This window comes from Bombus pyrosoma, linkage group LG9 (assembly GCF_014825855.1).
Source record: "Bombus pyrosoma isolate SC7728 linkage group LG9, ASM1482585v1, whole genome shotgun sequence".
Taxonomy (NCBI): Eukaryota; Metazoa; Arthropoda; class Insecta; order Hymenoptera; family Apidae; genus Bombus; species Bombus pyrosoma.
In genome coordinates, this window is record NC_057778.1 from 11,494,244 (window position 1) to 11,522,164 (window position 27,921).

Genomic DNA, 27,921 nt, shown 5'->3' on the forward strand with positions numbered 1-27,921 from the left:
AGGAGTTTGCGATCGATGGCGAGGAATTTCTTCGATGAGTTGCGAATTTAAGGCAGAGGACGATAACGATGATGAGATAGACAGGACAAAGGAATAGCAACAACTACAGAATAATATCTATCAATTATTACGCTCTGGCTCTTTATGTAAATTTATATCTTTACGAGATAGAGATATCTTTTAAGCAAGAAATTTCACAGAGAAATAGCGAAACGATCGTAGAATGAAGATTTCTAAATATCACGAGCACCTTCTTTTCGATGATTTGCATATTTCGCACATTGCGTGTATATATTTTTGCATAAACAACCGTACAAATATTCGCAGTTTATTAACGGTAAAATAATAAAAATAATACGAGTAATAATGATAGAAAGGATAAAGTTTGAAAATATTGGGAATATTAATCGTGAAGGGTTAAGAATTTATCGAGAAGGAATGCGAAGATACGAGATATCAGAGATTCGAATTACTATGGGACAATCCTCAGAAAAATATTCAGATTTTCTCAAAAGTGAATAGAGAAGCGTATTAAAAATGCGAACACGTAGAATCGGGTGGCAGGATTCTCGAAGGAAAATTCACTCCCAAGACGTTTATGCACGTTGTTTATTTCGCTAAGTCTCACGGTTACTCTCTCTATACGCTATACTTTGGTTTACCTGTTTGATCAATTTTATTTTAACCCTTAGAGTGCTATGGACGCATATATGCGTCTGGCGAAAGTCATCGGTGTGGACTAAGGACGCATATGTGCGTCTGGCGAAAGCCATCGCTGTGGACTAAGGACGCATGTATGCGTTTGTCAATTTTTCCGACCACCTACGCACAAGTAATATTATTACGTTTGTGTGAGATAAATATAAATGCATTTCAATGTTAATGCCGCGTTCGAAGAAACTGTCTTTTCTTTCTTTTTTTTTTATTTAATACTTTGCATCCACAATTTGTCCAATTTGGACATTTGGTAGAATAATCGTGCCGGCACAACACAATTATCAAGAAGAAAATGTGTTGTTTGTGTGAAAAATGAGAGAAGGAACGACGGAAAATGCGATGTCGGATTACGTATCGATGATTGTTTTGAAATTTTTCACGCACAACTGAATTATTAACTTGCGTTATATTCACTAAATTTAGTTTTCTAGTTTATTGTTTTCTAGTTTACTACCCAAATTCTAGTTTATTGTAAATTTCAATGTTTATAATAAATAATTAATACTAAAAAATAACGCTCTTGAATCATTTAATCTCGTGCAAAAGAATTACTATAACTTATTACGATTTGCGCTTTGAATAGTCAATCGACAGAGTTCAGTCTAGCGAAAAAGTATTCAGTCCACAGCGATCGTCAGCGCTGGCAGCGTGCCGTCCGTACGGATGGCACAGGCTCCGAGTATTCAGCACTCTAAGGATTAATAGTATCTATCGATGCATAATTTTTATTTTCGTTCATATAGAGCCGAGCAGAGTAACACGATTAAGGAAATAGTAATTCATAATTTATCGCGAATCTAAATAAAAAAAGGGAAAAGTTTTGAAGCGCTATTTAGAAAAGGAAGCGGAAAACATTCCTTACCGTTCAACGCGGTCTACCACTTAAATTCGCAAAACATGTTCAATTTACGACTGAGAAGCTGCAAATATTAAACTCACGTATAAAATACATCAAGTTCTTCGCGCCGATGTTTCACGAGCAGCGTGTAGATCCGAGAAACGCGGGATATGTAGATGGAAAAAGGAAACGTGGAGATACATGCTGAAAGGATGCGGCAAAGAAACGTTGGGTGAGAGGGCAGATGAGACAGCGCGTTTCAGATAGGAGAGAAAATCAGGGACATTCTAAAAGGTGGATGATAGAGATAAGGAAAAAGGAAGGTCAAAGGTCGAAGATCAAACGGTTTCGGAGATAAATCGGAGAAACTCTATTGTAAGCCAAAGGCTACACAAATAAAGATTTACGTATCTAGCGATAAATCTTTGAAAAGAATGTATACAGCATGGGCCATAAATCGCGATGCAAATGAATCGAGAAAGAAATTCTATGCGTTAAAATAAGACAGGAATTAAGAATAGTAAAATTTCGTGTCTCGGAAAAATGCGTTTCAAAATAATAGTAATGTAAAAATATACAAATATACTATCTAACTTATTGTAATGTTTAGTAGGCGAAGCCTGCTCGATTATATTCGCAAAAGCGTAAAACTATATAAACGTTCATGGTCTACCTATAATACAACGTGTAGTATCGGAAAAGGAGGGTATAATATGCTTGGTCTGTTGTATATTTAAGTTCGAGTTTCTCGGGATAGTATAAGTTGTAGGTTTAAGGTATAAACTAAGAAGCGTAAGAGTGCTGAGGAAGAGAGAAAGAGAGAGAGAGAGAGAGAGTGTAAGTAAGAGCGTATGTGCTGGTGACGCCAAAGCTAAATGAGTAAAGGAGTGGGAGAAGGATGCGAGGGTTGAGGGTCAGCAATTTTTGACCTGAGGAGACGCGAGGAGAAGTTGAAAGCCCAGTGTTAGGGTAAGACGTACGAAGACATTGTAGTGAGTTTTTGTTTCGGGTATTGCTCGTACGGATAAAACTAAACTTAACTTCAAATAAACCATCCTTTCTTGTCCTTGCTCTAGACCATATTTTGACACTACAAACATGTCAGACAAGTACATTTCTCTTAAAAACGAATCTTCCCACGTAACTTTGTTATTCTTGATTTTCGCGTTATTTTTAGCCATACAATTTTCGTCGCTCTATTTGTAACACGATTTATAGCTCACCCTGTGTAAGGAGAAGAACACTCACGTCATTGTTATTCTTCTTGTAAAGTCTTATCGTCCGTATGTGAAAATTGGCCAGCTCTTCCTCCTTCAGCACGGAAACGCCGATACCGCCATATTCTTCGTCCTTGTCTTTGCTCGCTGGCCAATACTGGACGCACATCACCTGAAATCGATTCGTACCATGTTCGTTATCATTCGACGTAGTTTCAGCGGAAAATACCTCGTACATGTAGGACATGTACATGATAAAATGTACGTGTGTCATCTGGGGCGAATGTTTGAGAATTTGCGAGGACGAGGTGCAGTATATTTGAAGATCGCGAGAGGCAAGATTTGTATTGGGTATACGGAAAGATGACGGAGATTCGTGAAACTGAGTTTGCCTCGAGTACGACCTGAAAACGGAAATATTTAAATATTTAATAGGAAATTTATTTCTCCAGTGGAAAAATAGAAATTGGCGAGAGTTGAAGGTTTAAATCGAATGTCACTGGAGAATGAAAAGTTGTTTGTGGATGTTTGATAAAAGAGAAATCAGTTAACATTAAGTAAGAAAGGTAGAAACTCACGAGAATAAGAAGAGTTGGTAAAAATAAAATAAGATTATATGGCGTGTAGTCCGAAAAGAAAATATTTAAACACGTAACACGAGAACTAATTAACATTTGGTGACATAGCAATTCGTACAAACGAAGAATTTAAATATATCGATCGAAAAGAAAATATTTGGATATTTCGTAGAAAATTTAATAAATAATCGGAGAAATGCAAGTTGCAGAAGGCAAGAAATTTAAATAAGAAAATATTCAAGTACTTTGTACGGATTATTTCGTATCAACGCTTAATGTCGTATGAAAAGATGTATGAGAAAGAAATAACTTGTGTGCACGTGCATTGAAAAAAGCGGGGGGAAGGGGAGGCGATAAATTTCCACAAAGTCGAAATTTCCGCACTGCTGTACATCTTCTACAGTGAGTCATCAATTCTTGTTCAGTTTACACAGATCTATTTTATAGACTGATTATTTTGCTTCAATAGTACGTCGTAAATTACATCCCTCCTTTAAATAAATATCTTTGTTGGAAATTACGTGTAACGTAACTCTCGACTCGTAACGACAATTTAACGCAAGAAACAGCCAATTCGAATCAAAGTGATGCACCAACGAATGGAAAAAACTTACGTTATAATTATTTACCCCCCAAATTTAGCCTTCCATTTACCCTGTGAAATTAATGAAGGATCGATAAGGATTACCTTTGACAAAAATTTAAACAGGCATTGTTTCAGAGAATCTAATTTAACAATTAAAGACACGCGAGTATTGTATTTACATTTAGCAAGAAATTAACTTTTAATGAAAATTCTTAAGATAGCGTCAGGAAGGTTTAATATTTTTAGCGTTAGAATTCTAAATTTTATAATTCTAACGTCTAAATTGTAAAAAAAAAAGGTGGCAATTCGTTAAAAAGCAGAACCTACGTTCTGTATGCATCGAAGTAAAATAAATCGACCCACGTAAACTCGTGAAAAGCTTTATGATTCAGCCAAACTTATTTTTCGTACGTCAAGGTAAAAACCTACCCTCGCGAAACCGATGAAAACCGTCGCTTCTTCGAAGCTCTGGATAATCATTATGGAAGCAAAGAGGCGAGGCTAAGCGAAGTGGCTGCTAACAACTTCCAAACTCGTTTACTTCGCTCATCCTCGATTTTCACGTGCAAAAGCACGGCTTCTTTAGACTCTGGTCAGAGTCTAAAGCCAGCCTCGACATCAGGTTTCGCGATGACGCGGATCTCTTCGTTTATTGAACGTAGTGTGTGAAAAGGTTGTCACGCAATTTTGTTACGTTGTGCGAGAATCGTACGGCGTGAAACCGCGTGGTATTTCGAATAAAATTCGAATAGAAATACACGCGTTGGAATTATGTTAGCGTGTTTCGTAATATACGAACGCGATTCGTATAATCTGTTAATTCGTTGATATTATTAGTTGGTGATAAATTATCGTACGTACAACGGAGATCTAGCAATAGATTAAAAAAAAAAAAAAAACAACGTAAAGCTTTGCCGATAAAACGAAAACGTTAAAACGGTTACGCGGAGCAATTTACGTTTCCCAATTTCTACCGCCTTTATCACGGCTACGATGTCCCAAATAGATATCAGTCGTTCGGCCAGTCGTGTTGATCTACGCGAATTACTACCCTCTAACTTGAACTAGCCGCAACGATTAAATAACAGGACGATCAATTAAAATTCTTACCCTGATGAAATCGAAGGTTTTCGTTAGCATAACGATACAGCAGGCTTTCTCCTGCCAAACCATCCGCCAGAATTCCGTCACACTGTTCTCCATCGGTCCCTGTGTCACGATGTAAGCGTTCGGTTTCAATATGCTCTAAAAACATAAATATTAATCGCACAGATGAAAAATAGAATTTCATTTGGATAACAGCAGATTGTTTGGTATAAAATGTAGAAAGATTTTCGTAATTTAATTGAATTCCATTGAAATAAAATTCTGTTCGATCACTGTACGTTTGTTGGATCGTAGTTTTTTACGTTAAAGGAAATTAAAAGAAATGAAAGAAAATTAGCAATTTTGTATATAAAAAGGGAAATTCTACGCTGAAAAGGGGTAGGAAAATATGATTGGAAAAAGAAAGAAAGATTTATCCCGACGTTTGATTACTTTTATTGCCAGGTATTCCATCTGGCAATCAGGTAAACTGTGGCTGATAAGAAAAGCGTAAGTATTATCGTAATTAACACAAACTATTTTAAGAAAACGTTTCTGTCGCAGAAACGTCACGATGCAATCGTTTCCAAGCAGCTAATCTATTTCGGGAATTGCGATCATGGATTATTCAAATTAGATGATTTCGTGCTTGGAAGCTAAGGAACACGAACAACCTTGATCTTGATCTTTGATATTGCGAGTCAGGACGCGAGAACGTTAAAAACGATCATTTTCTCGTCCTTCGATAGGTTTAAAAAGTGACGCATCATCTCCTTGAACGATGGCCAATTCATTACGACTTCTTAATCCTACTATGCTACACTATATTACAATAATCTAAATTGGAACAGATATAGTATCGTTAATTTGTATCATGCCGCTATATATAATAATTTATATATCCTTTTGTTATTTCAAAACGTACAGGAATATTCCTTCTAATAAAAAATTTGTAAATTTAACTATTTATCAACAACAATCAGAAACAAATTAAGATGAAAATTGAGGATCAAATAATGAAGGTTTAAAGGAAGGTTTAATCTCTAACTTCCAGATGAAATGAAAGACTATAATAAATTGCAATATCATCTCAGTGTTATCTCGCGATTATCAGTGATGGTATTTTTATACAATTTTCTGTAACTTTAATTAAAGTTTCAGTTTAGTTAGGCGAAAATTTAACTAGAATCTAGTTTAAAGATAAGAATATTTGTTGGACCTTTATCTTTTTGGAAAGTATTTGAAACCAGGATAATAAAGTCTACCAGTAACAGTAATATTCTACTTACATCCACGTAAGAGGCATTGATGTAATCGGAGTCAGGCTCGCCTTCCACAGGATCCAAAACCACCCTGTTGTAGTCATCTGTGCTCGAAAAGCCAATTAACGAACGTTAACAACGTTATAGAGATACGTAAAGCGTGTAACAAAACTTTTCTGAATAAAGGAAAATAGCTTCTGTTCGTTCAAACCTCAAATTCACAATGTACAAATTCTCTCTAGTAATCAAGCAAGAAGAAAAAACTTGAAAAAGGATGAGGTAACAAAACCGTTTTGTTTAAACAACAGATGAAACGGAAGCCAGTCGGTTTTCGGTTGATGCAACAGATTCCCGAAAAAGTTGGTCAAATTACTTTTCGAGCGAACGTTTTCACCCAGGAAAACGAGAAACCATAACAATTCGCAGGAAATGTTAGTCCATCTCTTGCGTACGTGTATACAAGGCGTCTGTTTCAGCTGGATTTGCTCGAATATCTCTTTAGTGGAATGTACATTTTTATGCATTTATTGAAAATTTACGGCACTCGTTCTAATATGTAGCAGGTAAAACGATATAAAACAATGAAACAAAGATACTCGTTGCATAATTTGGTAAATATTATAGGTAAAGCAATCTGAAACGATTTAATTTAAATCCTAAAAATCCTAACAGGGATTCAGTCAGATATCTGGGCATAACTCTGGACAGGAGATTGACATGGAAACAACACATCAAAGACAAATCGAAGCGACTTAAATCAAAATTTAAAAAATTCGACTGGCTCATTGGCAGACGTTCCAACTTAAGCGCGCAGAGGAAAATAATGCTTGGACCTATGCGATCCAACTATGGGGAACAGCGAGTAATTCCAACGTAGAAATTCTCCAAAGATTCCAATCGAAAACTCTAAGATCCTTGATAGATGCACCTTGGTATGTTACCAAGGAAACAATCCATCGCGACCTCAAGATACCCAAGATACAAGTTCGGAAACGGATATAATGTAAGAGTTAACAACCACCATAACCCATTAGTTAGCCAACTACTTGACACGACGGATCAGATCCGCAGACTAAAAAGAAAATACTAAAAATAATTGGATTGAAGCATTAGATTCAACCAGAATCGAACATACTATAAACTTTTATAATCCAAGTTACAGTGCCACGCCAGAAGAAGTTACTTAAAATTCTCAATGAGAATTGATTGTAAATAAACTACCAAATAAAAAAAAAATATCCTTCAAAAATGTATAGCTTGAATATGACGTAGTATCGCGGACAAAAGGCCTAGGAGTTAGCGGGTGAACCACATACAATGTCGCGAGAGCCGAGGCGTTTTTCAATCGTATAGTTTTGTAAAAAGGGCCTACGTGGCCAAGGCCACGAGCGGTCGTGGAACAGGTGCGTGGTGGGTCTACGGAAAGAAGAAAGATATGCGAGAGCAGTCAGTGTTAGTTGAGAGGTCGAAGGGTGCCAATCGGGGAGTCATTGTCAAGAGAGAACGTTGAATGAGTTGTAGCGAGAGTTGCGAGTGAACCACTAAATTGTAGCGTGTCATTGCGATTAGTTCGTGTTAAACTACCATCGTTTTTCTGTCTATATTTGTACAATCAATTCATTCTAAATAAATCACAAACATCAGGATATAATAACAGTATATTCCATAGACGATGCTACATATAATATGGAAATTGCGCTGTATATCTTGAAAATTAAAACTCACGTACGTAAGAAAAATATATACACTGACTACAGAGAAGGTATTTGTACACCATCCTATTTATTCTAATATTTACATTGCTACTTGATGAGATCCAAACATATTAATTGTATATCTACTGCTCCTTTACCTCTAAAAAATGGTACCTTCGTACCATTACGAAATACAAAAATACGATATTAGTAAGGAAAATAACAATTAGAATTAAAATTAAAATGATATTAGTTACGAAAAATAAGGATATGTGTGAATATTTTTTCCAGCCACTGTCTAGGAAAAGAATTACGCAGATCGTAACGTAGAAACGTACCCTATTCTAAATAAATGCCAACATCTTCTATCTATTAACATTATTTTGTTAATTATTATTTATTATTATTTTATTTAGTCCGTGCCTCTCGGCTTTGGACGAACTTTCAGCTTTCTTTACAGCTCTTCATTGCACTAATCGCATTCTTATCTCTAATCTAACACTAATGCTTATGATCCATTTCCACTTATGCCTACGATTTATTGCAACTTAAGCCTACACACTATTGCCACTTTGGCCTTTTTGCCTCCTTGCTGTGCTACCTTCCTGTCCTTCCACCCCTTCTTGTATTGCCTTTACCCTTCTTTTCTCTATTATCGCTCTCAGGTCCATTAGTCCTTCCCCAGTCCCATTTACTATTTTTTCCCATTATTTTGTTAATTAATTACATTAAAATATTCAGTAATACGGTCATCAGCGACCAGTCAACGAGTAGCAGTTGTATCCAACATATTAAAGGGTTGAAACAGACACCCTGTATCATAGGACAGCGCGTACGCGAAACGCCCAGTTCGCCCCCTAAAATTTCCTCGTCGCTCTCGCAACTTTCATCTCGCTGTTCTTGTTCCGAAGCACGCGCACGAGAGGCGCGAATATAACCGCGTTTCCTAATTGGACCCGCCGTGACTAGAATTTTTCCTGCTGGCGAATAATTAAACCTACTATTATACCACGTTCGTGTGTTGTACACGGAGGACGGCGAAATCAAAAGCTTCGTAGGATGAAAGTGCGGCGGGGTGAGAAACGGTGAACAATTATCCTCGAGTATCCGAAGACGAAGTATCCTCTCGTGCGGCAAAAAATCGACGTTGTTTGCGTCGGTATTAAACGTTGGCTATTTTACGTAAATTTTGGGTTAAGTGTCGAGAACTGTTCGGAATTAAATTAAACACTAATTAAAGTAAGAATTGTGCACGGTACGCAGATGGAGTACGTAGAGGTTCCTTTGGGGTTTTGAATTCAGCGTTTAGGATGAATAATTAGTTATCGCGAAGAACTGCCGTTTGAATTATTGTAGAGAAATGAATCTGATAGTAAGATATCGGTGTACAAGTGAATTTAACGTTAAATTACCTTTCGTACGTATAGAAAATTATATAACTTGATCGTGTAACTGAATTACGTTATTTGTGAAATAGTAAATTTGCCATAAAATTGCCTTTGCAACGGTAATCTAAGAACTTAGAAATTAATTAATTTTCTAATGAAATAGCGAAGTACGCACTGAATCACCTTTCAAACAGCGAATTGTGTCTCAAGCTGTGTGTACAGAAATGAGCGAAATATTAAGTTATCTAGATATAGAAGTAAATTTCGTTAGTTTCGTATTCCTCATTCGATATTCTCGAACTAGAAACTCGCAGCACCGTTATAGAAAATTATTCCTTCATTTCGGTAGCAAATTTTCTAGAAGATCGTGCAGGTTCGTTGCTTGTTTATCAGAAAAGATCATGAAAAATTGTATATTTGTTTATAATGTGAGGGGAGCTGTACCTGAATATTTTAGCAGCCTATCGTTTATTATAATTATTGCAATATTGGTTATTTGCCAGGAAAAAATCATGAAAGATCGTACGTTTGTTTATAGTGTCAGGGTGCTGTTCCTGAATATTTTAGTAGCTGATTTTAAAAACAGTTTATTATATCGAGTAATAATAGCTACGTTGAATGATCGTTACTTACAAGGAATACACCTTTGGTTCTGGTTCTTTTCCTTGTTGGCTGGTTTCGTGGCATGTCTACACGAATGCGTCTCCACCTTCGTTGCCGTCTATAAACAGATAAAATAAATTTTTAAAACATCGTTCATAGTCTGTACAAAGCTTGTAGGAATTTTTGTTAAATTTCTTCTAACACTGCAACTACCAATCTCTAACGTATCATCCGACTCAAACGTAATTCAAATACACTGCATAGGACGATTTTAAAAAAAGGAAATTCGAAGAACGTTCATAACGTTAGGGGTAAAACGTTCGAGTATTTGCCAATTAGCGAAATTACATAAATTTTTCAATGTTCGCTCTACTATTCGGAAAATATATGAATTGGAACCATCAATGTACATGCCCGTCCTAACAAATGTGATAATGACACGCAAGTGACACTGCTGGCAGTGGATACAAAGTTTAAATTAAACTTCCTCGATTATTAATGAACCGAGCGGAATTACTCGTGATGCCGCGTCCGAATTTCATAAATTTCATTTGCATGTACACGTGTGTGTTGCACAGCGTATACGATCGTTAATCTCCAGTTATTTCTACTTGCGCTACGAATTCTATAAGATGTGTGTGTATTGTGTGTGCTTTGTTCGAAACGTTATTTGCTCCATTTCCGCATTTGGAATAATCTGGTGTGATCGGGAATTATGAGGCGAAAGATAAAGAAATCGAACGTCTTATATTAAAAAGTCATGGAAAACCAAAACTTCGTGCAATAGTTTATGATAGATGATTAGAAATTTGTAATATGTTGGAAGTTTTAAATAACTTTAAGAAACTTCTATACACTTGGTCTGTGAAAAAATTACTGTTTTTAATTCCTGCCAATCTCTGGCAATACCCCTGACGGTGAGAAATATTTAAAACAATCAGGGAACTCTAAATGAGTCAGAACGACAACCTATAGCACATGATATATTTCTAAGAAATAAGTGTATAATATAATTCGTAGCAAAAATCTAAAAGATTCTTATAATCTTGAAAATAATCTTGAACAAATGAACAGTTTATTAAATAGTTCGATAAACGTACACTTTATATATTTCATTTTACTGTAAAAGAAAATCAATCGAGTTGCGAGCTGATTTACCTTGTTAATTACATACGTAGATTAATTTCGTTGTAAAATTAAAAGTCCCTATTTCGAAGCTATCGGTCGTGCTGACAATTGGAAAAAATTGATATCGACGATTCAAACTATACATCGCGGACGATAAAATAGTCACTTGTGTACCTTGCGAACCGCATTCGATGGACTAGCGTGAAAGAGCGCGAGTGCACTGATAAACGTCGAACCAATTACGATGTTCCGATCGGGCGGGAAGGCAATCGACGCTAGTGTATCGTTGCACATCGTACAATCTAAACGAGACCATAAATCGTCGATGATCGAGGAGATTGCGAGCTTCAAATGAGTTTTTAGACACTGTCATCTCGATAATTCTCTTACGAACCGAGTCTGACAAGGGAACTCTATCGAACACAATGAAATATCGTTCCTCTGATGCTGACCAAAATTTAATCTAGTCCGTTCCATCAATAAGAAACAGATCTTAAGATTGATCCGATAATCGTGAAATTTGATGGACGATAAGCATCGTTCGATTTGTAAAATTTCTTGTTCCAGGCAGAAATTCGGGCTAAAATAAAAGATTGAAACGGTGGGGTATACTGTTATTACGTATATGCCATTTTTATTAGAAAAACGATCGATCAAGATCACTTAAAAAATGTTACTTTCAAGTAACGATACTTTAAATTTTAAATAGGAACGCGTCTCTTTTACCATCTCCTAGCAACTTTCAGTATTATGTCACGCGATTTCCTCTTCGCTGTCGTTGTATGGACGCTAAGCAGAATGTCAAATTAAACGCAACTCTATTTTGGACGCCAACTTTATATCCAATATAATGGTATCGTAAATTGTATTAGTAGACGGCATAGGTCACAAAGCTACTAAAGGTACTTTGATGTTTACTATCCTATTATAGAAACTTTGGCTTACAGGCCCTTTATCCTTTAAGTATAGCATCAACGACGAAACTTCTATTAGTAACTGTATATAATAAAAAGAAAAGGAGAAGGTACAATAAATTGCACTATACAGCGAGGAACGAGAAGAGATGAACAAATTCATGAAATGTATAATATGGAAAGCTGTATGAAATATCTGAAGTACAGTGTTTGTTATAATGCTTGGTAGGTCGAGCGAATCTCTGTCCAGATCCTGCTGTTTTTCTTGTGCTCGTTAAAATACGAATTTACACGAATAAATATCTGTTTAATTATAACGAAACGCACGGAGATTAAAACGTGTCGCGATACGTGAAACGATAAACGAGAAAAATTTGATAACGCGAAATTGTACGTGATTGGCAAGTGGAAGAAAGTTTCACGGAGTGTTCTATCACGAACTGATTCATCTTGTTCGCCAGCCTGTCGACCGGCAAAAGCCATCCACTGTTCTTGGATGTCTGGCCCAGAATTCGTGCACCAAAATGGCAGTCTAATGAGAAACCGATATCGAGCCGAGTTACTCGATTCCACCACCTATTCTCCGGAGACCGCTTTGTCTCCTAGATGTCGTCTGCCGCCTGTGTCTTGGCTGTCTGCCTATCTTAAGGCACTTTGCACCCCCTCTAACGTCTACAGTCTATAGTCTACATGTATAGGTTTCCTCGTTGGAAACGATGTCCTTGCATAATTTCGGCCAGGAAAACGCGTTCCACGTTCGTGTATGGTCCACTTTGCAATTTGAATATCTTGCTTTAGACCGTAGCGTCAGGTTGAAAAATTGTTGATAGTTCCGTTTAGCCGGGGTTTATCGACGATTGAATTTCCTTTAGTAGATCGCATTACGTGTAACCTTTATCGGTTATCTGCCTACGTATCTCGAATCTTTCGTAACGAAAAGAAGAAATGGGAGAAAAATCCTCTTAAAAAACTGGTTTCGATCGCACGATACATTTGCAACAACTACGATTCCAACGTCGCGCGTTGAAGTTATTATTGAGAGCGAGATACGAGGCTGGAAAATATCGAAGCAGCTAGGCAAAGAGGGATGAAGAAATGGAGGTGGTGTGGAAAGGGATTTATTGTCCTCACCTGAAACTCGACGCGGTACAGAACAGGAAACTTTCGACGTAGCTCGCAAAGCTTGGGGAATTGCGAGAGTTCGGTCGGTGCGGACGGCAGGGTGGTGCTCATGCTGCTACCGAGTTCCTCCGTGGCTGCCAACAAAAAAGAAGAGGATTAATGTCGTGGACGTTCGTTCTGCTACCGCGAGTCGACAGTTTATGCTTGAGAAATTCCTCAACGCTGCAATTTTCTATAACGAAACGGATTTAAATAAATAAACCGAATGCGTCTATTAGCGACCGTGTATTTTTAAGAATCGCTAAAGGTAAATAGGAAATTCGTTCGAAGCTTACGCCGCCTGATGATAACTTTTTATTGATTTTCCTTGATACACGCTGCTATTAAGTCGATATTAACCTTGTATCGTTTTCGATCAAAACGTACTTTTCTAATGTTCAAGAAAAATACTTTGACGCGAGCAAACTATGAAAAAGTACTTCTATCGGTACTTCATAGAATTTTCCACGAAAAATACGATACGTATACGATACGATACGATACGATAACTCAAATGCGTACGACGTTAGACACACAGATCAGAGGTGACGAGGTTGCGACGCTGTCCCCCATTTCTTAATAATCTTAAATTCTCAATCACTGGATTCACTTGCAACGATAGTTATAAAAAAACAATGTCGTAATTCAGCTTGTAACCGTTCAAAGTACAATCCTTTGTTTCCCTGAGTAAACAAGAAGTTTTATGTGACCGTGGAGCCGAGTAACTTAGCTACCAAATAGAATGCCACCTAGTTTTAAGTCGTTTTTATCCCAAGAGATCATCGGTTTGGACGCTCTGCCCGATTGCGCTAAAAGACTGTTTCGAAACTGGGTCGCTTTGTCCCGTGCCTCTGCGCATAAACATCCCCCGCGGAGTAGAAAATCTCACGAGCTTCCTGGAACGTTGTCACGTTCCAATACATAACTAGTCGAAACTGGAACAACGGCAAACATCGTGGATTTTTGAACCGGTTTCACAACCAATCTCAACAAAATTTAATAGAACGACAAATTTTATGCCCCCGAGTTCTCGAGAAATCCACGTTTCGTTTATTTATATACGCAATTATCGTTTATTAAATTTTACATCCACGAGTTGCCTGGACAAACAAACGTGTACATACCGAAGTAAATAAAATACAAACAGCATATTTTCCCATGAAATCTCATCGATAGGATACAAAGAGCAGATTACGATGGTAAGTGCCATAAAATGGCCAAATTACCATCAAACCTGTGTCTCGTGTTATTTTCGGCAGCGTAAAATAACCACAGCTGGTTTCATCGTCGGAGAACCGTACCTCCGTACGGTTGACCGTTGAAATTCCATCGAATCGTCGAACAGGGAGCCTTTGTTCCCCTAATTACATAACAATAGTTACAAACTTTAACAGCCGTGACACGGGACAAAGTACAGCAGTCTCATTAGCCTTTATCAGCGTTCAATGGCCGCAAGAAAGCCACGATGACACAGCCTCGTTCCTCGTTGCTTCATCTCAACCCCTATTGTCCCCGAGCAACCTCCCACCATCGTCGAGAGCCGGGAATAAAAAAGCAATCAGGGTTTTAGTCCAGTTATACGAGACGCTTCCTCGTACAAATAGAACGACTAATTATCTCGTTCGGCGTTAAAAATAAAAAGAAGACCCTGCGGCGTGGAAGTTGTTGCGTTAATGGAGGTAGTACGGTTTCTTGCTCAAGGTTTTCACCGCAGCAGTTAAGACCGCGCGCGGTTTTGCAAATGGAATATTAGATCGGACGACGGGCGAATGAAACAAACGATAGGGCTGCGTGTGGCAAGAGTTCTTTTTTCCAGATAATTTACAAGGTGGGAAAAAGTTTGCAAGAATTTTATGACATTAATTGCGACGTTAGTTCTGTTAAGATTATTTGACGCGTGGATAAATCGCAAGGTAGAAAAATATATTTTAAATACACAAGTGGAAGTATGAAATAATAATTTGAGCTGGTCCAAGATCCGCACGCTAGCAGTGTTACCCTATAACTGAAAAATCCTGAAGCCGACGTCGCCTGTCGACTGTTTATGGTCTGTCTTCGTCCCAGTCTTTTGTCTGTACGCTATCGATGGCTTCAGTGCTTGAGAAAACTAAAAAGGCCAGATGTAGAGTTTTCTTAGAAGTGGTGACCACTTCAACAAGTTCTGATGCTGAACCCCAAAGCTATGGGTGTATTAGGACACGCTTTTCGAATTTTACAGTGCGCATGAAAATTGCGAAAACGAGTCGAAACGAGCAAATTTTTACCATCGGGGACGTTAAAGAAATGAAATATTATTTTTGTTAAAAAGCGATTTCGATACACTTTGGCTTTGGTGTCCAAAATTCGGATTTTTCACTGGCATCTTTTTGAGATCTAAAGAAAAAAGGAAACGACGGGCGTGCGCGTGTTTTGTTAGGAAATAATCGACTTGTTCAGGGTATTTTGTAGAACATTTTGATTCTTTAGTCGTCATTGCTAGTCGAAAATTATATAGAGAAAGAAGTATAAATAGATTGCGATTTTTTAACGAAGATTTCTCTTTAAATTCGTTCGTCAATTTTCGTTTCTTACGGCAGATCCTAACCACGTCATTAAAGTCACGTTACATTCGCTTCTCGTGATTGTACCGCAAGTGCAAGTCAAGAAACGTCCCGAGTCTTTACTTTCCGGACTCCATCTCGAGTAAAATTACATCGCTATAAAACAATAAAACATATTATAATATATTATAACATAATATTACGAACAAATAACAACAATATGAAACAATTAACGTGGCAATAATACTTGTACGAGATACTTAAAACGAAAGACAGTGACGATACAAAATAAGATATTCTAGGTACAACAGGATGTACAAACATTTATATGATGTGGACATCCCGCTCTATTTTAAAGGAGAATGGTACACAGAGAAAGCGGAGCTTTACGACCAGAACAAAGTACAGAAATACGAAAGAAGGGAATAAATATTGGAGGAGGGGGGGCAACAGATTGTTCAGGATATCCGAAAGGAATACGAGAACGATGAAACACTTACAATTACTAAAGGACTGTGCAGACAAGGAAAAAGTAAATTTATGCGTGGGAAAAGTTGTACGAGATGGAAGAGTGGTTGTACGAGTGGTGCAGATTGGTTGAGGAGCATTGTGAGCGCAAGAAAAGAAAGATGAGCACGGGAGACGAGAAATGTAGGTGCAATAAAGTAGAGAGTAAATAGAGTGAACAGGATAATAATAGAACGAATAACATGGAACGGGAAATAAGTATTTTCGTTAGAGTGAGAAATAAACATTAGAAATAGAGTTAGGTGTGCAAGGATGAAGGAAATGGACGAACGATGGTACGTGTAATGCGTAGAAGATTATGTAAACCAAGTTCACATTCACGAGGCTTTTTCGAGGTTTTTTCAAACCTTCCATTTAAAGATCGAGGTTAAAATTACTCGTCTGAAACCTGTCGATTCGCTTCATACGTCTCAGTCTTGTTTCAATCAGCTAACAATTTTGAAGACGAGAAGCAAAACGGGTCTCAAATCGCTTCGTTGATAAACATAAATTTTGGAAATTTACCATCCTGAGGCTAACGTGCGATACACAGTCTGATTTAAAGGAACAATTTAATCGAGCCAGGCTTCTTCTATCGTCGCACTACTAATTCCCTCAACTTTCGAATTTACTCGACACCCGTGTCCGTTGACGACCGCTCGTTTATACCGCGGAACGTCCCATTCGAAGCCGTAAAACGTCGACGAATTTGCCTCGACAAACAGTCGCCAGTTCACATTTTTATCTATCGTCGTAACGATCGATACGCGGGATCGCTGTGCGTCCAATTATTCGCACAAATCATTCGACGTTTTGTTGCTCGCCTCTAGAACGAAGTACCGTACATCGGTTCTTGCGGTTAGAAAATTGCTATGCGACAAACCGTACAGGAAATACGTCTTCCAACGGTAAGCTCACATCGTAAGCTTTGAGAGGGAAATAAAATCACGGTGTTTGTTTCGGGGATTTCAGTTTGAAGACTTTCTGATCGAACAATAATATTGAGAAATTTTACAAACAATTTTGAAATTCTCCTCGAAATTAGGATTACAATGAATATGATTACGAATATGGTAAATGAATAAAATTAGAAATTACAATTTTTAAAACTTTTTGCCAAATAATATTGGAATAATTCGACCACGTAGCATTCGACAAATGTCTAACGCGTCAAAGTTGGATCAAGCACATGAATATGGTAAATGAATAAAATTAGAAATTGCAATGTTTTAAATTTTTTTCCAAGTAATATTGCAATAATTCGACCACGTAGCATTCGGTACCCTCCTATCGACAAATGTTTAACGTGTCAAAGTTGGATCAAGCACGTGAATATGGTAAATGAATAAAATTAGAAATTGCAATTTTTAAAACTTTTTGCCAAATAATATTGTAATAATTCGACCACGTAGCATTCGACAAATGTCTAACGTGTCAAAGTTGGATCAATCAAGCACGTGAATATGGTAAATGAATAAAATTAGAAATTGCAATTTTTAAAACTTTTTGCCAAATAATATTGGAATAATTCGACCACGTAGCATTCGACAAATGTCTAACGTGTCAAAGTTGGATCAAGCACGTGAATATGGTAAATGAATAAAATTAGAAATTGCAATGCTTCAAATTTTTTGCCAAGTAATATTGCAATAATTCGACCACGTAGCATTCGACAAATGTTTAACGTGTCAAAGTTGGATCAAGCACGTGAATATGGTAAATGAATAAAATTAGAAATTGCAATGTTTTAAATTTTTTGCCAAGTAATATTGCAATAATTCGACCACGTAGCATTTGACAAATGTCTAACGTGTCAAAGTTGGATCAATCAAGCACGTGAATATGGTAAATGAATAGAATTAGAAATTGCAATGTTTTAAATTTTTTGCCAAGTAATATTGCAATAATTCGACCACGTAGCATTCGGTATCCTCCTATCGACAAATGTCTAACGCGTCAAAGTTGAATCAAGCACGTGTCAAGGTATACGATTCGAGGGTGGTTTGGAGGGGTTACCGCCGCTTGAAAGTCACCACGGTGTTTCGAAGAGGCGGGTTAAATGACCTGGCTCGCGAACGTTTGCTCTTTGTACCGTGTCATTCACAGGTGCTACCGAAATAATACCAAACCCTGAGCGGTCGTTTCGCTCTCGAATTTCCAACCCGTTTAAAGCGCGGCCCGTCCCTCTGGACGCGTTTCGTGGAACGATACGTTGACGTCCCGGTGAAACTGTCAGTGTCGTGAGTGGAATTGAATAAACTGTTTGTAAGTGAACGAGTGTTTGGACGTACTGCAATTGTAATTGCAAATCGAGAGGATAGCCTGCTTCTTGTCGATAATAAATTTCATTCGTTTCTCCGATACGCTTTGTACTGAGAAACGCGTCTTCAACAATAACAACAACAACAACAACGTAGTTCTCTCGAGATGAAAAAAAAGAGTCGATGAATGGCGAGAAGCGAAGGAGTTTAACGATACCATCGGCAACGGCGAATTACTTTTTCTTCTTCGTTGCGTTTCTCTCACGACGATGTTACCTAATTGCCTTTTGCCTTTCTCGATTCTCTAGCTGCCTCGATAATCAGCCATTTTCCGTTGGCCGCGTTGCTTCTTTGAGACGCTCGTTAAAACGAACGGACTCATTGCTCGGTGTTCGTGATCGTTCGTTTGAAGCGGAATGAATGGAAATCGTCGGTTGTGCTTTTGGTTCGTTTGGTCTATGTCAATTTGAATTTTCTACTTTCGTGTTTCTTTGTTTTCAGATTATGGTTGGCGAGGTCGGTTCGCTCAAGAGCGTGTCAAAACTTTTTCCTCTTCCAGTTTACCCGTATGCTTGCTATTTACAAAAAAAGAAAAGAAAAAGGAAAGCAAAACGATAACAGAAACACCTTGGGTACATTTACTTATCATCAAACGAAAGAATATCAAATAATCCAATCGATTAAACAATGTTAATAATACATCGTTTTCGATATAATCGTGTCAAATATTGTCGGAATATATCGTTTAAAAATGTTTGAATAGAAATATAGTGAATAAATACGATTAAGCGCGAATAGAGAGTTTGAAACAGTTCAGAGAATTCAGTATTCTCGCATTTAAGCGAAGAACACACAAAGTTCGTTCCTCTTGGTGTCCACGTGGACGCAATTAACTGACTCGTCCTTCAAGAGTATCAGATACTTGTCCAAAACTAGTGCAAAACTAGTAACAGCATTACCATCCAAACATCCAAAAGTTTCGCCAACTTCCATTAAACAATCATCAAACTCGTTTATGAAAAGCTTTCGAAATCAGCAAATCCAAGCGAAATTAGGACTGCCTTTCTACGTCGTGAAAACTCGCGGTTAGTTCCCGCAAACGTAATTACAATGGAGGAATTGAATGTCGTGTCCGACACAGGCCATCCATTATCACTATCGGGAAGTTTGCCAAGTAAAGAATCGAAAGAGAGAGAGAGAGAGAGAGAAAGAAAAAAGAGAAAGAAAGGAAGAAAGAAAACTATGTTGTCTGGACTTTTTCACTCGTTCGCTTCGTTTCGATAACTAGCAAAAGTTTCATATATTCGCAGGTTTGCAGTTCTTCGAAATACGATCGTGATTTTAATAGCACGTTGCGCTTTGTTCCGACGTTTCGTGAATATAGCAGTTCCCTTCTTCGGGGCAGGCCTGAAACTGTTTCAGTTACCGCAAATTGCCCCAAAGAAGCCCCAAATTACCTCGAATTAATCACAAAACGTTGGAACAAAGGGCAACCTGTCGTTAACCCTCTGTCTGCAAACTTATTTTTCCTGACGTCGTCTGTATGTTGGGTCGTTTAAGCTCGTGCGATTTTTTAGGTTTCTAAAAAATCTCCAAAAGTTGTTCGATGCTCTTCCAAGTTTACGGAATATCATCCAACAGTTTTTATTGCTACGTGTTGCTGTAATTTTTTTTAAGCAAAGGAAAATTTAAACAAAAGTATGGGAAGAATAAAAGAATTACTTAAAAATGTTAAAAAGCACGATCGAAACCCAAAGGACCACACAGCTGTGCGTATCATCTAACGTACGTACATCGTGAAAGTTGAAAATATAAAATCCACGTACCATTGGATTTTAGTGTAGAAACTTTTCGAATTGTTAGCGGTGTTAGGGTGAGTAATATGTTTGTTCACAATTTATTACAAGCACAACGTACACCTCCATTCGTAAGTATTAGGTTGTCCGGAAAGTCTCTTTCTTTTACAAACCTGTTTTTCACAACAGTGCAGCTCCATGCAAACGTGAAAGCAAGTCTGTGAAATGTGTTTATCTCAACAGAACAAAATAATATGTCGTAATTTGACAAAATAATATAAAATAAAAGAAATGTTGTGCTATTATTATCTATTATTTCCTCATAAAGCGAAAGGAACTTTTTCGACAACCTGATATCAGGACACACAGAGGAGCAGAGTAAATTTGATAAATTTGATAATTATGAAATATTCCTAGTGAAGATTCTCGATGACCAAGGTAACGAGTGCAAGAGTTCCGCTATATTCTTTTTATCGAAACCACGCCAGCGATGGATCTTTTTTTCCATTTCATTTTTCTCAGTTTAATCGTTCGTAAGTTTGCTCGTCCTCGATCGTTCTTCCACTTTTTCAATGCCATTTTCGTTCTAAATGTACGAAGGTGAATGGATATATCCTTTGTTCCCACTGATGGCAATTAATGTAATTAGATCAAGTGCCTTTGAGAACTGGAGATGCTACGCTCTATTTCAGTCAGGCTCAAAAGGCCAATTGCGTGCGAATACGATATTTTTCGGAGAAATTCTCCGCCATTGTCATCGTATACATCGTGCTTAGGAACTTCTATTCTTTTCTCGTAGAGAAAAGCAGAGAATATTATACACAGTGTCCAGAATCTATCGTACAATAAATGTGTTTTGTAATTTCCGAAATTTTTAGGTCATTGTAATATAAATATAACTCCCGATATTTGCCGATTATTATCATATAATATTAATTATTCTACCGTTCAAGGTTAGACTACCACTATATACTTTTGTGCGTAGTCTTCATATCTAGGAAATGAATTTATGAACAATCGAAAATTCAATTTTCTTTGTGAGTTTTCGACTTGCATCTTTCACCTTGCTTGTTCGATAATAATTTATAATTAAACTAAGCTATCGTTCCATTATAATATTATACTTGTCTCATAAAGCATATAGGATATAGTCAGTTTTGTCAGACAAACAATCAGACAGAATACCGTTTATCTTTAATCTTTTAACGTACCACCCCTGTTCCTTCACTTTTCCCTCAAAGTAGATTTCATACGAAATTACCAAGAGCACTACGCATGTATAAACTAAAATTCCCTACTATGCTCGCAGTATTAAACATTTTTACCAACATTGTTCCTTTGAACTCAACGTGGACCATGACATTTTGTTATATTCTCCTTAACATTTCATGTACATACAGACTTTCATTCTCTCAAATATACACAAAGCACAATTTTTCAAACGAATCAGTTACTCGTTCGATTTGATTCTTTGAAGGGAGCAGAAACGTTGTAGACAGTAATTGACTTTTCATTGAAAATCTCGTCAATAGCGTCCGGATTTCTAATATCGTAAAATGAGGATGCGTAGCAGATACAAGATTTATGGAAACGATATTACGAAGCGTCGTTTCAGTTTCGTATTTCACAGACGATCGATACGATCATGTGGAATACGGTTGTCAAGAGTGAGTGCTTCATTATATCTCGCAAGATCGCCGACACAGCAACCTTTCATCTTTGTTTGGTGACACGAGTCAGGGGATTTTCATCTTCGACCTTCCACCAAGGCAGAAGCACGTTTCCTTAGGAGAAAGAGCCAATTTTTGTCGTCAAATGGATTGCACAAATTTCTTTTAAGACGTTTCGTTGTCGCCATATAACAAATTAACCGAACGCAACTCCATCATCTATGCGATGAAGTATCATATAGTTTGCTGAATTTTTTTCGAAAAAACTTCAATTCTAATATAAATCTATAAAATCTTTCGTCGTCTTTTATAAATTTCTCCTTAAAATTTCAAAATTATTGTTGAAAATTTCCCTTGCCAATCTCATTAGCTGTTCAAAATCGTCATTTTTCATACGAGTTTTGCACGACAGTTTGAAAATTCGTGGCTACTGCGATTGTCACGTTTCGCAGTGTCTTTTGGCATGCGGTCTGGACAATCGTGTTTGCGGCGTAGCTCGACAGGTGTGCAATTACCATCGAACACACGGAATATGGATTACGAACAGGTTGACGCTAAATCTACGGCCCACTTTTGGTAGAACGCCCATAACGAGCTCAGCACGTGTTGTTACGAACGTATTAAACGGATAATCAGCTCGGTTAGTACGTTCCGATGGAACAATACGTACACGAGTACATTAATTTTAACTTGAATGTAATTAAATTTAGATGTCGGATAAATTCCAGTTTCTCCAATTCTGCGATTATAATAATTCTGTGATTATGTAATATATCGTGCGAGATTGGATGCGCAAACGACGTTCGTAATTGGGAAACTAAATTTTCACTGGATATTGTCGTTGCTTCTCTGTATAAAAAGTATTTGCACACTATCGTCTTTATATCATTTGCATAGTAATTAATTGGGTGCAAGTATTCTCAGCACTTCGTAGTACTTTCGTATAACTATGGAAATTTGGTACTGTGAAGGCAAAAATCCGTTGAAACTTGAAAAATTAAAAATTCGTCTCTTTAAAACGTAAAACACGAGCCGAAGCAAAACTCAGGAAATTAAAAATTGGACCCCACGAAAACCGTTACTTATTAAAAAAAAAAATTGTCGATTGAGCAAACTAAACGCTTGAAAATTTCTCCTCTTGCAACCCTCGAAACTCGACACTCCTAAGCTCTATCGAACTTTAAACTTCCAAGATTTCGAACCTTCAAGATCCAAGAAAAAGAGAGATCTCAACTCCGAGAAATTATTATTTCCTCGATCTCTTCTCCTCCTTCCTCGGCACACAAATTTTTCTTTTCTGTTTTCACTTTGGGAGTTGACAGAGCCATTCAAACATCCCCTTTTAGACGCGACATCCTGTACATCATAACGCTGCCGGGTCCTCTAATTAGAATTATTAAAACCCTGTCTCCGAGGGGCAGCTTAATTTCCGGTTGACTCGATCAGCGCAGTTCAAACCATGTGGCATTGAAAGGGACGCGTGTGCGACTGTCTAATAAATCGAATAGAGAGTAATGTTAATGAAAGCGACTCGTGTTATCATTTGAATGCGAAAACACGAATACCATGCATTCCATTCGATTCCATCTGATTCGAATGGTATATCGAACGAAGGCTAGCTGACTATAATCTCGACGAATTTCAAATTCAAATAAACCACTCGATGGCGAAATTATACGAATCTGACTCGAAAGCTGACGATGATCGAAGGGAATTTAAGTGAGAAATTAACGTTCGCTCGACGAGGGATTTTATGTGATTTTATGTTGAAACAATTCGACGAACTACAGGACTTTTTCGGTTATTTTATTTTTTTTTTTTGTAGAGGGGGAAGTAGAGTTGTTTGGATGGAAATATAATATGCAGATATTCGTAGGTTTGAAGGATTAAAATTTCCATTGTTTCCAATTATTTAATTTTCCGAATTTTGAAACGTAAGAGAAGAGGAAGAGAGGAGGATTGTGTTGATTTCTGTAAAAATCTAGAGATTCGCGTTTTAACATCTAAATTTCTCTGTTCTATTATTCTGTTATTTACTCGGCTTTACTACGGCTTCCTTATTATTCATTTATACATTCGTTCGTTCGTTCTTTCCATAGTATATCTCGAAATATTTCTTGGTACACATGTTTGGAATATAGCCAGTAGCCAAATATTCCAACATAAAGGAAAAGCATTCGTAGAAGCTAGCACACCGATATTCTTTTCAGTTTTCATCGCGAGTCTTCTTTTCAGCTCGTTCTCGCAACATTTTTAATTACATATTCCAGAGGAGATGTCACGGAAACGTTATTAAATAAACTTTAAGAAAGAAAATAACCAAGCAATAAAAGGACATTCGAATCCGAGAATATGTGCAAGAAATAGGACTGTGATATCGCGCTGTCAGAGTGACAAGACAACCCAAGAAACTGACACCCTGCAAGAATGATACGAGTCAACAGCATCCAGCAGCTAAGAACCAAGCGCACAACAACTGCACGTCATGTACGCTTAATTACGTTAATCTACTCTTTGAAATCTGCTCTTCAAATGAATCAAAATGCAGCGTGGTAACATCTGAATTAGAACTGTCGTGCGCACCGCCTGCTCCCTTTCCCACCAGCTCCTGCAAATTATACGCCATTCTCATGACCCTTAGATACACAAAGGAATCAAATAACGACATGTTCGTTATTCATACCACAAGAATCGATGTAACCATCATCCTTGGTGATCCAACTCTGTACAAAGAAAATCCTTTCGCGCGAGAAATCTTGGAAACGTTATGGGAAACGAAGAGCAGCGTGCAAATGCCAGAAATATTATTCACTGAAACAACATCCACCTCGAAACGCACGGGAACTGAGAACGCGATTGCAACAAACAGCCTTCCGTCTATTGGATACGAGTCAACGTCATCGCTGATCTCATCATTAAGAAGAACGTCAAAGTTCTTTTTTTCTTTTTATTATTTAATTTGTACTTTACAATTTGTCCAGTTGGACATTCGGTAAATTTGTCTGACTTTAGAGAACGCGAAAGCGACCGTCGAAAGTAAAATTTTGCATTTGCAACGCCTAAAATTCCAAAACGAAAGACAACGGCATAACGTTCCAAGTAATTTCAAGACGATTTTAAATAAGTAGGAAGAGATAAAACGGCTCTTACAGTTTCTAAAGAGATTAAAAATCATCCTTCGATGAGAATTCTCCCTTCGTCACCGTAGACCGAAGTTTAATTATATTCGACAGAGTAATTCCACTCGTCGTCTTACAATTTTCTTGCGCAAAGCAGTCACGCTGGGTAAACTAATATCCTGTGCTTGCTCTTACAAGGGCAACTTTGATACCCGGCTTTATTTCGCGCCTACGCACACGCGTGCGTGGACGATGAAATTGACGTGTGATTTATGAGAGGGTTTGCAAGGTTCCGTTTCGGCTAGAAAATATTTCGAATAAAAATCTCTGGAAAGCGAAGTTTATACGATAAAGCTAGGCAGAGGCGAACCTGGATTTTTCAATGTTCAAATCTTTTCGACGTTACGTTCTTTGCAAACATTGTTAAATAATCGGTAAATTGTTATGATTTTTATACGATTTTATATTTTTACGAACACGACTAAATAAATATAAATTGCAGAGAGATTTTTCTTTTTACAAAACGGGAGTATTTGTACAAATGCGGATTTTTACAGAAATTTATATTTTTATGAACACGATTAATCCATTTCGCGCATTTTATTTGGTTTTCCATGTTATGCACATTATTGACATTTCTATACCATTGAATTTCGCACGTAAGCACGAAAATCTACAATTTAACTATATAGTATATTTTCATTAACGTAATATTAAGAATGTAATTAATCCAGTCATTGATAATAATCCTGGTGGCATCGGTCGTAAATCTAGTGATCAACGCGTGACATCCTTATACGAGAATATCGGTGATACGAAGATCCGAGTTCGCGTGTATTTTCGAGGTTTGCGTCAACGAAGAAGAAAGCACGGGGTAAAGAAAGGAAATCGATTGACGCTACTAGAGGACACGAAAGTATAATTGGATTAAACGTTCCTCTCGACGAAAAGATTGAAATACAGAAAATATAATATTTGTATAGACCGAGTTACAATATGGAAGAAAGGCAGTGAAAATGAACTTTCTCACTTACGTATTATTAATCGAGAGAAACGATCGAAATATAAATTCTAGGGGAATAAAAATTCTATAAAAGCTACAGAAGTAATTAAACAACGTAAATTTAAATCCACTAATTTAGCTAATTTAATCAAATGCTTCCTCTGTTCTGGGAACGACATAGTCTCGCTGAAAATTTCTTTTTTTCTTTTTTTTTTTTCGAAACTCCTTCGAGAGTAAATACGGAAAAGTAAAAAGGTAAGTAAATTCGAAAAAAAAGGAATTCAGTTTTTTTTTTAAATCGCACAAACAGTTCGAAACCACGAAAAGAAAATCCAAATTTGATATTTCAACTTCCGAAGTTAAGATTATTTTAAATATCTTCTTTCATTTTTCATTATTATTCTACTTCTACGTTCGCTGATTCTCCTTTTAATATTTGAACAAGTACCAAGTTATTTCTACCGAGTTCAGTTAAACAGTCAGTCCAACTACTTAAAAAAAGTACCAAATTCGAAACGAGTCACGTTTCTCCACCATTTCCTTGGAAACATTTCTAGGGATAAATAGGCATCGTTCCTAGGGGAAAAATTCGGCTGGTCTGAAAGACCGAGGATCGGTGTTCGTGCTAGTGACTTTAGCGGCCGTCGGTGAAATTGATTGCATTCTCTAATTTTGGACTTGGATCGCGGGTCCAGAGTAATATAGGATAAATATCGACCCAGTAACCCAAAGTAAACGCTGCATCTCAACTTACTCCGATTTACGTGCGCTCGTTTCGTTCCGTTTCGTTTCGTTCTCGTGGCGTATGCGTAAGTTATCACGCGTGCACGTGACGAAACTAACACCGGACAAGTATACGGAACTTACGCGATTTAATCATACTTACGATATTCGTCGTAAAATGTATACACAGATATCTTAAAAAAGAATTTTTATACGAGACTTTGATTGAAATTTTGATCTTGACGAACATTCACAGTTTCGTTGTTAAGAGAAAAACAATGACAAATTGAGAACATCCGTGCAGATCGCGCTATTACACGTAGAAAAATAGCAAAGTTTTGTCTTGCGCTCATAAATCTATGGGAAAAATTTTGTTCCCTAAAATATTCCGCATTAGACGAACACAAAACCTTGGCGTTTCGTTACATCCGTTTCGATTCTAAAATTCCCTACGATTCTCTATAGAATCTGTTACCAAGCCAGAAGGAAAAATGGAATTTCCATTTTCCACCCTAGTAATCCCCGATTCTAAGAACAATCGCAACAGAGTCGCTTGAATCTCCAATCGTCACGAGGAGGCTTTAAATCACTCCCCTCGTCCACGATATACATACATATTGGGTTGGCAACTAAGTGATTGCGGATTTTGTCACTACCATCTAATGATAAAAACCGCAATCACTTAGTTGCCAACCCAATAGATCGGAAACTGGCTTCGAAATTTGGATATAGACGACAAAAGTGTTTCCTCCACTATTATCATACTAGTTATGTATGATAAATTGCCTCTTGCTCGATAAGTTCATATACGCGGAATTTTACCGCATATTTAAATTATACGAAACGAAAAGGAAGAAGAATCTGTAAGAAATGTATCGCGAGAACGTTTTATTTTTGGTTGACGAGTATCTTTCCATCGGTTGGAACGACAACGCGTTATTGATCGAATTAGATACATCGACCGGTAGTTTTGCTGTCGTTAGCAGCCTAATCGTCACGTTATCGTCTTGTATCCGATATAAAATTGAAATTAACCATCGCGTTCTTTTGTGACACTTGAAAAATATGATGCCTCTTTCGTCGAAGCAGAAACGTTACATCGATCTGTTACTTTATCATCGATACGCACC

The 27,921-nt window shown here is 37.3% G+C and overlaps 1 protein-coding gene and 1 long non-coding RNA gene across 7 annotated transcripts in view; one reads left to right on the forward strand and one right to left on the reverse strand.

Moving 5' to 3' along the window:
• LOC122570634 overlaps positions 1–27,921 on the forward strand; it is a 175,058-nt gene that overhangs the window by 100,300 nt on the left and 46,837 nt on the right. The window lies entirely within an intron of this gene.
• Positions 1–27,921, reverse strand: part of LOC122570624 (receptor-type tyrosine-protein phosphatase kappa) — a 118,864-nt gene that overhangs the window by 5,629 nt on the left and 85,314 nt on the right. For all 6 annotated transcript variants that reach the window (XM_043733183.1, XM_043733180.1, XM_043733181.1 and 3 more), the window contains 5 exons: positions 13,143–13,267; positions 10,000–10,087; positions 6,312–6,388; positions 5,047–5,181; positions 2,804–2,944 (listed from right to left, as the gene is read on the reverse strand). In XM_043733183.1, coding sequence (XP_043589118.1) covers positions 2,804–2,944; positions 5,047–5,181; positions 6,312–6,388; positions 10,000–10,087; positions 13,143–13,267 — 566 coding nt within the window. The remainder of the gene's footprint in view (positions 1–2,803; positions 2,945–5,046; positions 5,182–6,311; positions 6,389–9,999; positions 10,088–13,142; positions 13,268–27,921) is intronic.